This window comes from Mytilus galloprovincialis, chromosome 11, assembly GCF_965363235.1.
Source record: "Mytilus galloprovincialis chromosome 11, xbMytGall1.hap1.1, whole genome shotgun sequence".
Taxonomy (NCBI): Eukaryota; Metazoa; Mollusca; class Bivalvia; order Mytilida; family Mytilidae; genus Mytilus; species Mytilus galloprovincialis.
The window spans coordinates 66,028,780-66,039,833 of record NC_134848.1 but is presented as its reverse complement, the minus strand read 5'-3'; the positions used below and the strand labels follow the sequence as shown (position 1 = coordinate 66,039,833).

General features: G+C 33.1%; 1 protein-coding gene and 1 long non-coding RNA gene across 2 annotated transcripts; one reads left to right on the top strand and one right to left on the bottom strand.

Moving 5' to 3' along the window:
* Nucleotides 1–354: 354 nt before the first annotated feature.
* Nucleotides 355–1,558, top strand: LOC143052644 (uncharacterized). The gene is made up of 2 exons (XR_012971192.1): nucleotides 355–437; nucleotides 864–1,558. It is a non-coding gene; the product is annotated as an uncharacterized LOC143052644 (long non-coding RNA).
* A 1,801-nt stretch (nucleotides 1,559–3,359) lies between these two features.
* On the bottom strand, nucleotides 3,360–8,727 carry LOC143052642 (uncharacterized). Its single transcript, XM_076225708.1, has 4 exons — nucleotides 7,957–8,727; nucleotides 6,787–6,847; nucleotides 5,723–5,785; nucleotides 3,360–3,968 (listed from the first exon to the last, which is right to left on the bottom strand). Exons 1-4 carry the CDS (start codon nucleotides 8,461–8,463, stop codon nucleotides 3,550–3,552), a joined length of 1,050 nt encoding a protein of 349 aa, XP_076081823.1. The 5' UTR covers nucleotides 8,464–8,727; the 3' UTR covers nucleotides 3,360–3,549.
* Nucleotides 8,728–11,054: the final 2,327 nt, after the last annotated feature.

The following is an 11,054-nucleotide window of genomic DNA, read 5'->3' as shown; positions in this document are numbered from 1 at the left end:
CGACTTTGTTTAAATTCATGCAATTATTATTGTACATTTGTGAATAAATTATAGTTTCATTTGATTCATTGTCTGTTGTTCAGCCATAATCTGATATCAGGTATCCCGAAGGTCGAATAGGGACAAAGTACTGGCCACTACACGTCCCGGGAGGTGTCGTCACCGACCCCCTCCGTTACAGTTAAATATGATACTCCGTTTAGAAAAGCTTTGACAGTGGACTTCAAAATTGCAAGTACCCTATGGAAGTTGGCAACAAATTGTGAATACAGGACTGTTACTCATTTGTTTGGGATTGCTAGAAGTACGGCTTGTTCTGTCTTCCATGATGCGGATACAAGCATTAATGAGACCATTCATTAGAAACCCAACCACAGAAAAGTTTAAAGATATTATTGACGGATTTCAAAACAAATGGGGATTTCCAAACACTATAGGTAAGTTTATGAAATATGTACACTAAAATTGTATATCTAGCAAGAAACACGTATATAGGTCTCTGATATAACCAAATTTTACAACATTTGCGAAGATTTTTGTGACCAACCTAACATTGTATATTCTCCTTACCATACACCAGAGACATATATACACATGTGTATTATATATGTCTCTGCATACACTAATCGGTTTTCGACAACAGAAATGTAACACAGATATACTTTTTCAAGAGCCCTGATATAAAAGAAAATATGAGACAGCGCAAAAAAAATATACAGAAATTCTCTAACAAAGAAACACACATTTCTGAAAAATGAGATTACACTTTGTGTAGTCTAATTCAGAAAATCTGATGGAACACTTTGTGTAAAGTCTAATTCAGAATATCTGATTAATTAAGTTTGTTCTTTTTTTTATTTCAGGGGCCATAGATGGCACACACATTCCAATTCTGGCTCCTAAAGAAGTACCAGCTGACTATCACAACAGAAAGGGCTTTTATTCAATTATTTTACAGGCAGTTGTTGACTCCTCATATAAGTTTTGGAATATAAATGTTGGCTGGGCAGGTCGTGTTCACGACGCACAAGTTTTTGCAAATTCATCCATATATGCACAATTTCAGGGAGGCAATGTTGTTGGAAAGGAACTAGACAAAAGATTCAATAACACAACAATTACTCCGTTTATTATTGGGGATGCTGCATACCCATTAATGCCATGGTTAATAAAACCTTTCAGGGACAATGGAGCATTAAGTGCAGAAAAGAGATATTTTAATTATAAGTTGTCAAGGGCAAGGATGGTGGTGGAGAATGCATTTGGCAGATTGAAAGGAAGATGGAGATGTTTAATGAAAAGAAATGATTTATCTACACTTTTTGTACCTGATGTTGCAGAGTGCTGTTGTACATTGCATAATATATGTGAAACTTTTTTGAATGAATTCCCTGAAGAATGGCTAGAACAAGAGGAAATGAATAATGCCCCAAATGATTGCCAGGCAGCAACACAAACTGGAGAGCGAGTCAGGGATACATTAATTAACTACCTTTTACAAGAAAGGGAACAGTAATTCAAATATAAAATGATCTACAGTATTAAATTATTATTATTAGTTTAATTCTTATTGTGATGACATCCTGCTTGTTATTAAAACATATCAGTAATTTACAGTAAAGTATGATTGCTAATGAGACTGAATGAGTATGCCATTAACTAAGATGAACAATGTAACCAACTACAGTTCAATATATATGAACTTCAACAATGAGAAAATCTTGCACTGTAAATTAAGCAGTTTATCCTCTGAAATGCTTTAAATTGGTCAATAATTAGCTTACTATGTATTGAAAGCCAAGATTCTGCATTCAAGGATGTAGTAACCTTAAAATGCTAGGCGACTGTCAAGTGAGAGATTTAGCTACCTCTAAAACCAGGTCTAATCCACAATTTCTTTAACTAAGAAAATGCCTGTAACAATTCAGGAATATGACAGTTGTTTTCCATTCATTATATGTGATTGAGCTTATCGATAAGCCATTTGATTACAGACTTTCCTTTAGAATTTCCCCTTGAGTTTGTTTTTTGTGTAATTTTACTTTTTGCTGACATCAATGACGTTTGGTCTTAAATGGAGAGTTGTTTCATTGGTAATCGTACAAAATTTTCCTATTTTTATATATATTTTTAGCATAATTGAATATGCTGAAATTTATTGCCGGCTTTCCTGGGGAAAAAATAATTTCAACAAGTCCAAAGACCATCTCTGAAAACAATCATCAGACCAGAACACAATTCACATCTGAAATTTGTCATGGTTTAACTATAAGCCAAATTTCAAGTCAATATCTTTAAGCAAAAAAAAAAGTGGAAAACCAATTATTTGAGTGGATTTTCCAAGTTCAAGCATAACTCTGCAAAAATTTATCAGACTGGAACAAAAAGTAGAACTTGATCTGTAACTTGTCATGGTTATACTATATACCAAATATCAAACCAATATCTTGAAGCATGACAAAAAAAATATGGAAAGCTGATTTACATGACAGACCAACAGACAGAGTGCAAACATAAAGTCCCCTTCAATTTTCTTGGTAGGGGACTAATAAAAACTAAATGATATGCTATACTGAAGCTTCAAATTAAGCTACAATAGTTCATCCATATACAAGATATGATAATATTGTTATCAATTTTTAAATATTAAGATTTATAGGATAAACATCCCTATTTTTCTGCATTCTGTGAATGAAGTGAGAAATACAGATTCTTTTTTTTTTTGTTCAGTCTACAGAGATGACGGCATTGTTTCTGTATTCACATTTAACACTTATCAAGCAAACCTGATACTGAAAATTTAACTTTACAAATGAACAAAGAAAAATTATTTCAAGGTAAGATGATACAAGATAGACATGTACATCTTACAATCATTTCACAGACCAAATATAGAATACCTATTCATTATAGTAATGTATCTAAGAAAGAGACTGAACAAGAAAAATTGAACATTGACAAACGAACCATGAAAATGAGAATAAAGTCAGATGATTCATGTACACCTTAGAACAACAGTTCCTGGTATTTCCAAACACCAAATATAATTGACAGCTGCTTATTGTATCTGAGATAAAACTGCACATACCAAATATAGTTATCCTATTTGTTAAAGAAAAAGAGAAATTAATATTATAACAAAGAATCTTAACTTTCTTTTAAAGAAATCGCTGAACCATGAAAATTAGGTCAAGGACAATAGCCATATGACCCAAGGAAAAGTCATAACATCAGATATCTATATGCAAAGTATAAAGCATCATATCTTTTACCTTTTGAAATATTAAGATTTAAGGTCAAGGGCAAATAACCTTGTCATCTAAGAGGTTGCAGGGGAGACATCATTAATAAAGAAGAAAAAACGATAAGTTTTTATTAGGACATATCCTTCTATTTTCAATTTTTACACAGAAATTTAAAGGAACAACAATATTTCTTTTCACAAACATAAATAAATGTTCTTTCATCTAGATCTTAAAATTTAAAGTTAAAATTAAAATATATTGATTGAAAAAAAAACATAAACTTGGTATAAATTAAAATTAACAGCTAAAAACAGTCTTCATTATTTAGCATCCTCAAGAAGCTCATATTACTGCATGATGCTTCTGGAAGAAAAGAAGCATGATTAACATTTGAGGTTGGTCTGTGGTATGTTGATGATGTTGATGATGTTGATGCAGAATGTAATGGTGAAGCCTGGAATGTTGAATCCTGGAATGATGAAGAAGGGAATGACGATACTGATGATGCATGACCTGATGTAATTTGGGATGATGGCTGTCCTTTAATAATTGTAGCAAACATAGAAAATAGTTTCAGCTCATGTTCCTTGTCCTCTTTTCTCATTCTCTCCTCTCGAGCCTTTTCTTCCTCCCATCTCTTTGATTCATTGGATAAAAACTCATTTTGCTGTTCTTTTAACATAGCCATAAGGCTCTCATCACTTTTTCTGATTTTCCCAGAGGCTATAAAATTATAAATGTTACTATTAAAAATCAAATTGAAAATTTCATATTTTAGAACTAATCCATGAATTTAATAGCATATTGAAAATTTTCTGCATGTTACCAAAACAACAGGCAATTGCGAACATGTATGTTTTTCTTTCACAAATTTAATATTTTTTAAGTATTTTTAATTCTTTAATTAAAAAGAGGGCACACGCTGAAATGTCTCGCCTGTTTTACTAACCATGATTGATTTTATGTTGATAGTCCTAAAGATAAAAGTTTTACTACAAGTATCACATAAACTTAAAATTATCAATGATCCATGAAAATGAGGTCCTGGTCAGATAAACCAGGCCAGACAGACATGTACACCTTACAATCATTCCATACACCAAATATAGCTGACCTTATTGCTTATAGTATTAGAAGAACAGACCAAAACACAAAAACTTAACATTGACCAATGAACCATGAAAATGAGGTCAAGGATAAATGACACCTGCCAGACAGACATGTACACCTTACAATCATTCCATACACCAAATATAGTTGACCTTATTGCTTATAGTATTAGAAAAACAGACCAAAACACAAAAACTTAACATTGACCAATGAACCATGAAAATGAGGTCAAGGATAAATGACACCTGCCAGACAGACATGTACACCTTACAATCATTCCATACACCAAATATTGTTGACCTATTGCATACGGTATAAGAAAAACAGACCAAAACACAAAAACTTAACTATAACCACTGATCCATGAAAATGAGGTCAAGGTCAGATGACACCTGCCAGTTGAACATGTACACCTACAGTCCTTCCATACACCAAATATACTAGACCTATTGTTTATAGTATCTGAGATATGGACTTGACCACCAAAACTTAACCTTGTTCACTGATCCATGAAATGAGGTTGAGGTCAAGTGAAAACTGTCTGACGGGCATTATGACCTTGCAAGGTAGGCACATACCAAATATAGTTATCCTATTACTTAAAATAAGAGAGAATTTAACATTACAAAAAACCTTAACTTTTTTTTCAAGTAGTCACTGAACCATGAAAATGAGGTCAAGGACATTGGACATGTGACTGACGGAAACTTCGTAACATGAGTCATCCATTTACAAAGAATGAAGCATCCAGGTCTTCCACCTTCTAAAATATAAAGCTTTTAAAAAGTTAGCTAACGCCGCCGCCACCGTCGGATCACTACACCTATGTCAAGCTTTCTGAGACAAAAGTCACAGGCTCGACAATAAAAAAAAATCAACATGAAATTCAAGAAATAACATTTGACAATGAACCATAACAATGATGTCAAGGTCACTATCTTGCTATATGTGTGTTTATTCAGCTTTTAAAATAACATTTGTATCAGATTTTGGATTTTACAATTATTTGGTCTCAAGCATTTTAATGATGAGATCTAATTTGCACATCTCCAGTAGCACTGAGGTTATGTTTATGTTATAAGTCATACCACATTTTCTTATTTTCTTAAAAAAAATACATTTTTTTGTGTACTGGAACCTGTTTCTGAGTCTAAATATGAGTCTTTTCATCTCTTGTTTTCAACTATATAAATGGTACTATCAATGGTAAACTACATGGACTAAGCATACATTGACCTATAATGGTTTACTTTTATAAATTGTTATTTGGATGGAGAGTTGTCTCATTGGCACTCATACCACATTTTCCTATATGTATATTCATTGTATGTAATAGTATGAAAAGGGCCTGTTTGCTTTATACTTACTTCCCTGTTTTTTTCTACATTCAGGGTCATTCTGGTCTTTTCTCTTTCTTTCATCTGTTTTCTGAAATAAAAAGTAACCGTTCAATCTACTTGTAGGTAAACTGTTTTTTATTGGATGCCTCTTGCTTTTTTACCTATATATTTAAAATTTGTTTTTTTATTAATTGGTTTGTAGAAATGGTTATTTGTTTTCTGGTCTAAATTGCTGTACAATGGTCATTTCATAACCCTTTTTCCCCATTTTAATGGTTTTACACTAGTAATTTTGGGGCCTTTATAGCTTGTTCCGTGTGAGCCAAGGCTCTGAGTTAAATGCCGTATATTGACCTATAATGGTTTACTTTTATAAATTATTTTTTGGATGGAGAGTTAACCCATTGGCACTCATACCGCATCTTCCTGTATATATCTATTTGGTCTTGGATTGATAGTTGTCCAATTGGCAATCTTACCACATTTTTTTAATACATACGAGTATATTTATATGTACAATGTATAAAAAAAAATCATGATTATAGCCAATGCTAAATGATCAAGAATACAAGGTGATGAATCATATAATTATGATTCAGTACAATACAAAATGTAATATGGCTTATGCAGGATTAAAACATGTAAAAGTGTACATTACAACCAAAAAATAGCAAAATTATGAACAAATTAGTTATTGGTTATCTGAAATATTCAATCTTTATTCAAGATTTTACTTTTTTTTTTTGTGGTGTTGACATTTTCATACTTGCATATGATATCTATTATAAACACATACAATTCAGTTCACTTGAAAAAGGCAGAAATACATATATATCATAAATTATTGGGAAAGGAATCATGGGGACAGTTACTCCTTGATCACTTTGACGTTTGTTAAGCATAAATATATGATTATAGAATTTTCCACCATTGCAAGTATATTACATGTATGTAATAAAAGTGAAACTTTCATTGAATAGGTTTTTTTAAACAAATCATAAGTTTTGGAGATTTTTTTAGAAGGGAATGTCTTGTTAAGCATGAAATTTAGATCAAGTATTACTAAATCAATTAACATGATCAATATAGCTTTCTTTCTGCTCTTGATATGTGAGTCATCTGTGGTAAAGAGGCGTCTTTCTCAATCTGGGACTACAAATATAAATAAATGTTATAGTAACCCTGAGAAGTTTTATCATGTTTATAGCATCCTTATCTTTATATGATTTGCATATTATACTGATAAATATTGAGTGAATTTATGCACACCTTTATTCATTTTCATTTCTTAACAACATAAGCAGAAAAATGTATGTTGTAGCTTTTTTATGCTAGTGTTGACCTGTCAAATGGTCACCCCATATTCCTATGCCTGTATATAACTGATTAGAGACACCCATTTTATTTTGTAAACCAGTTCAGCCATACACAATTCAGAGTTCTTGAAACTGTTTTTGTACTTGACATTTGGACTGCCACTATATTCTCAAATCTGGTCAGCTAAAGCACACTTCTATAAGCATAACTTTTAACAATTTTTTAAAGAAATTATCAGACATTTTGGCTGACATTTACACAAAAAGTGTTAAACATTTCAAATCAGCCACACTGAATGTTTTAAATATCTCTGAACATTTCTTGACTTAAACCTTTATGTTCATGATGATATGTCCTTAAAGCTATACAGCTGAATTATTGAAAAGTAATGATGTAGATTAATGTAAAGAAAAATGCAAAAATCATAGCCAAAATGTGGTGTATTGTCTATTGATCACTGTGTGGTATTGATTCGTGTTTCTGGTCCATATCAAACATAAAGATTTCTATGGACATATTTGATTGGTGTACTTATCCTGTATTGAAGTTTGACTCGGTTGTATCAGGAACATAGATATACTGTTCCCAGGTTGTATAATGCTAAATACTAAAAGATGTTAAAAAACTGAAATCGGTTGTAGAAAAAGGTAGAGGAAATGTAACATGTAAAAGTAAGAATGAAATCGGTGATGAAAGGAACAAATTCGACTTAGATGCGGATAGTGTAATTTCCATCATACTGATCTATTATACTGAGCATTTCTTATAAAAAAACTGTGACTAAGCTAAACTCATTTATTCGCTATATATTTGTTCTGAACAAACGCACGAATACTGTACGCTTCCTTAATTAATTTTCGGTGTGTTACATGCAGATTAATGGGAATAAAATATCAGTGGAATATACTACATGTACAACCTTATCATTGTTTTATAATACTTACGTCTGCAATCAGTTTAACGGTTGCTGGTACCATTGTCACGGAACATGCAGAAGAACTGCTAGTGGATGGCTGTTGAAAAATGTCCATATCTCCATCTTCATCTTCTGGCTTACTGCATTCAACAGAAGAGTTTTTTCTAGAGCTGTGGTTTTCCGAAGAGTCCTTAACTTTCGGTGGGGTTACTGCCGGGCGCCCTCCTAAAATGTCCTCAAGTTCGTCATAATATCTACAAGTTGTTCTGCCATTTCCACTCAATTTGTTGCTGTTCTTTGCATTAAAGTAATTTCTTTTAAGAGTTTTAATTCTCTGTCTACATTCCGGTGCCGTACGAAGATACCCCAAGCCACCCATTGTTCTTATAATTGAAGAAAATACATGGGTGTTTCCTGCTGAATTGTCCAATTCTGATTGAATTTTCCCTTCTCCCCACGTTGAAAGTAAAGCCTTCGTCTCCTGGTCACTCCAGGTTAGACCTCTCTTTTTTGAAGAATTTTGTTCGGCATCCATGTCTATACTCTGTATTGGCAATGACAGACGGCAGAAAACGTCACGTAACGCTATGGCAACAACCCCACTTTAACTCCACTTTGCGTTCACACTAGAATGTGGGGTAACTAATCCGGGTTCGCCCCACATTAACTCCACCTCAGATGAGGGGTAATTTTAACCCGGGTTCGCCCCAGTTTAACGTGTTCACACTATTGGAATTTAATCCGGATTAATTAATTCGGGTCGAACCCGGTTTAAAAATGCATAGTGTGAACGGGGTATAGGTATTCCTGATTGGGATGGTATATTTATAACTTGGTTTTGATTAAATATAATCTTATCAATAATTCTATTAGTTCAAGTTTTTCAGGAGAAGTACGGTTTCTGTAATGCTTCATTTTTATACAATTTGTTTTCAATCAACAAAACTTCTTTAAAATAATTCTTCAATGCTACAATTTTTTTTTTGACAAATTTGCATGTTCATTCCATACATTTAAGGTGGCTCGGCCCTTTACCAATGCGCATATTTTAACGCATGTTTCTTACGACGAGTGCCTTGGAAACGGTCGCTTTAAGGGGTCTTCTCAAAAATAGCTTTGACGACCTTGGAACGCGGGCGTGTATGAAAGCACCCTTGACGATGTAAACAAGTGACGCTAAACGTTCTTCAAAACAGGAAATACGAACGGTCAGAAATTCACAGTGCTTTCTTCATTTTTCGCATAAAAGTTTAAAAGGAGAAAAATATACATGATTTAAGCATAACATTAAAAAAAAGAATATATAAATACTGACAAAGTCACATGTATGACGTCGACGGTATTTGGTGCCGCTTCGCTCCCAAAACGCATTCTCATCTTACACGGTCGCCTCTTGGGTCCGTTCGTACCATAATTTGAATTCACTTAAATACCAGTTGAATTAAATGATGTCGTGGATATTTATTTTTGAAAATGTTTTGCCAATGACGCAATGATTAACTGTAAACAAATGATAGCGATGTAAACAACTTCATGTCATCGTACAGCTTTCAAAAACAGGTAAACTTGTGACCCGTATCAGAGACATATATGTGTATATATGTCTCTGCCCGTATAGTATGGTTTAAAACATCGGGGCGGGTTTGTTATCATGATATAATCCGTTTGGCGTTTTATAACAGTTTGTTTCTGTCATAAATATATTTAAAACTTGAAATATCTTTATTTCCAAGTATTTTTAGGAGTTTATTCCCGAGTATACGATATATTTTTCCACTGCAAAATTTTGATAATTATAGTTATACCAAAACAAATTTGAACATGTCAATTTTCTAACAGACTTAATACTTAACATTTTCATTTAAAGATATGTTTACCTGCGATAATTTTTCTCGTATCACAATTCCATGATTTCCGGAACACTAGACTTAGTCCTATAATCTAAGACATCGGGACCAATGTTTTCTATTTTTATGATACTTTTCTATTACTTATTTTGTGAATTGTTATTTTGTTGATTTGCAATTTTCTGTTGTATCTATCAATATGTCAACCGAGTTCATATTAAAAAAAAGGAAATATCAGCATTAAAACTAAAATAATTGAATCAGAGCACTGAATGTTATTAAAATAGACTAATGGATCCAGCAACGATCAATCGGGCGGATCCAGCCATTTTAAAAGGGGGTTCCCAACCCAGGACAAAAAGGGGGTGTTCCAACTATATTTCCCCATTCAAAGACATTGATCGTCCAAAAAAGGGGGGAACCCGGAACCCTCCCCCTGGATCCATCACTGTCAAAAGTAACCGGGACTGGCCTAGTATTCCGACCTTATATATCGGTCTATGATATAATTCCTAAATACTGCATGCTTTGCGGAGAACCGCAAAATTTTTGGTTTCACCATGTCGGATTTTGCTAGGACATACACCCGCATCGTGCCGGGCAGTCTCAAACACTACTAAAGACTTTATATATAAAAAAAATCTATACTACTACTAGGTTCAGGAAAAGTTTGGATTGTAATTTAAAAGCTACTCCCTGTAGAACGCTATATTAGCCGGTGATGTTGGCAAACTTTAACTTTAATCTTAATTTTTGAAATGCTTTTTTAAAAGGTAAGCTAATAAGGAAAGTTCTTGATTAAAACAAATGATCACAAATATAGTTGAGTGATGTCAATGCGGCAAAAAATGTGAATGACAATTTTGTTTGTGAACACTGATTTGATCTTACCGTGGCAAAGAAATGCATAACTAATCATCGATCTATGCGTGATGATAAAAGGAGATAATGTTTTTTTTATTTATAATATTGAATTTTAAATATGAACTTTGGTGGATAGTTGTTTCATTGGCAATCATACCACATCTTATTTTCATATCGTATGGTTAACATAGAAATATCACTAATCTGACAGATGACCCCTTGATTATACAGGGTGTTCAAACAGCTGGATGTATACATACGAAGCCTCGTAGGGTAAAAAGGGGGAATTTTGCCTACACATGCACCAAGCGTAATTGTCCATTCGTTTTTTTTTTATGGCAGTCCATATATCTAGCTCCCGTCTTACTTTGCATAACTTTCATAATTGATACTTATCTGCATGTTCTCATCCGTA

Coding starts and splice junctions, on each gene's coding strand:
- LOC143052642 (XM_076225708.1), bottom strand. CDS start 8,463: ATGGATGCCGAACAAAATTCTTCAAAAAAGAGAGGTCTAACCTGGAGT. Junction 6,848..7,956: donor CCGTTAAACTGATTGCAGAC/GTAAGTATTATA, acceptor TTATATTTGTAG/TCCCAGATTGAGAAAGACGC. Junction 3,969..5,722: donor ATGTAGAAAAAAACAGGGAA/GTAAGTATAAAG, acceptor ATAATTTTATAG/CCTCTGGGAAAATCAGAAAA.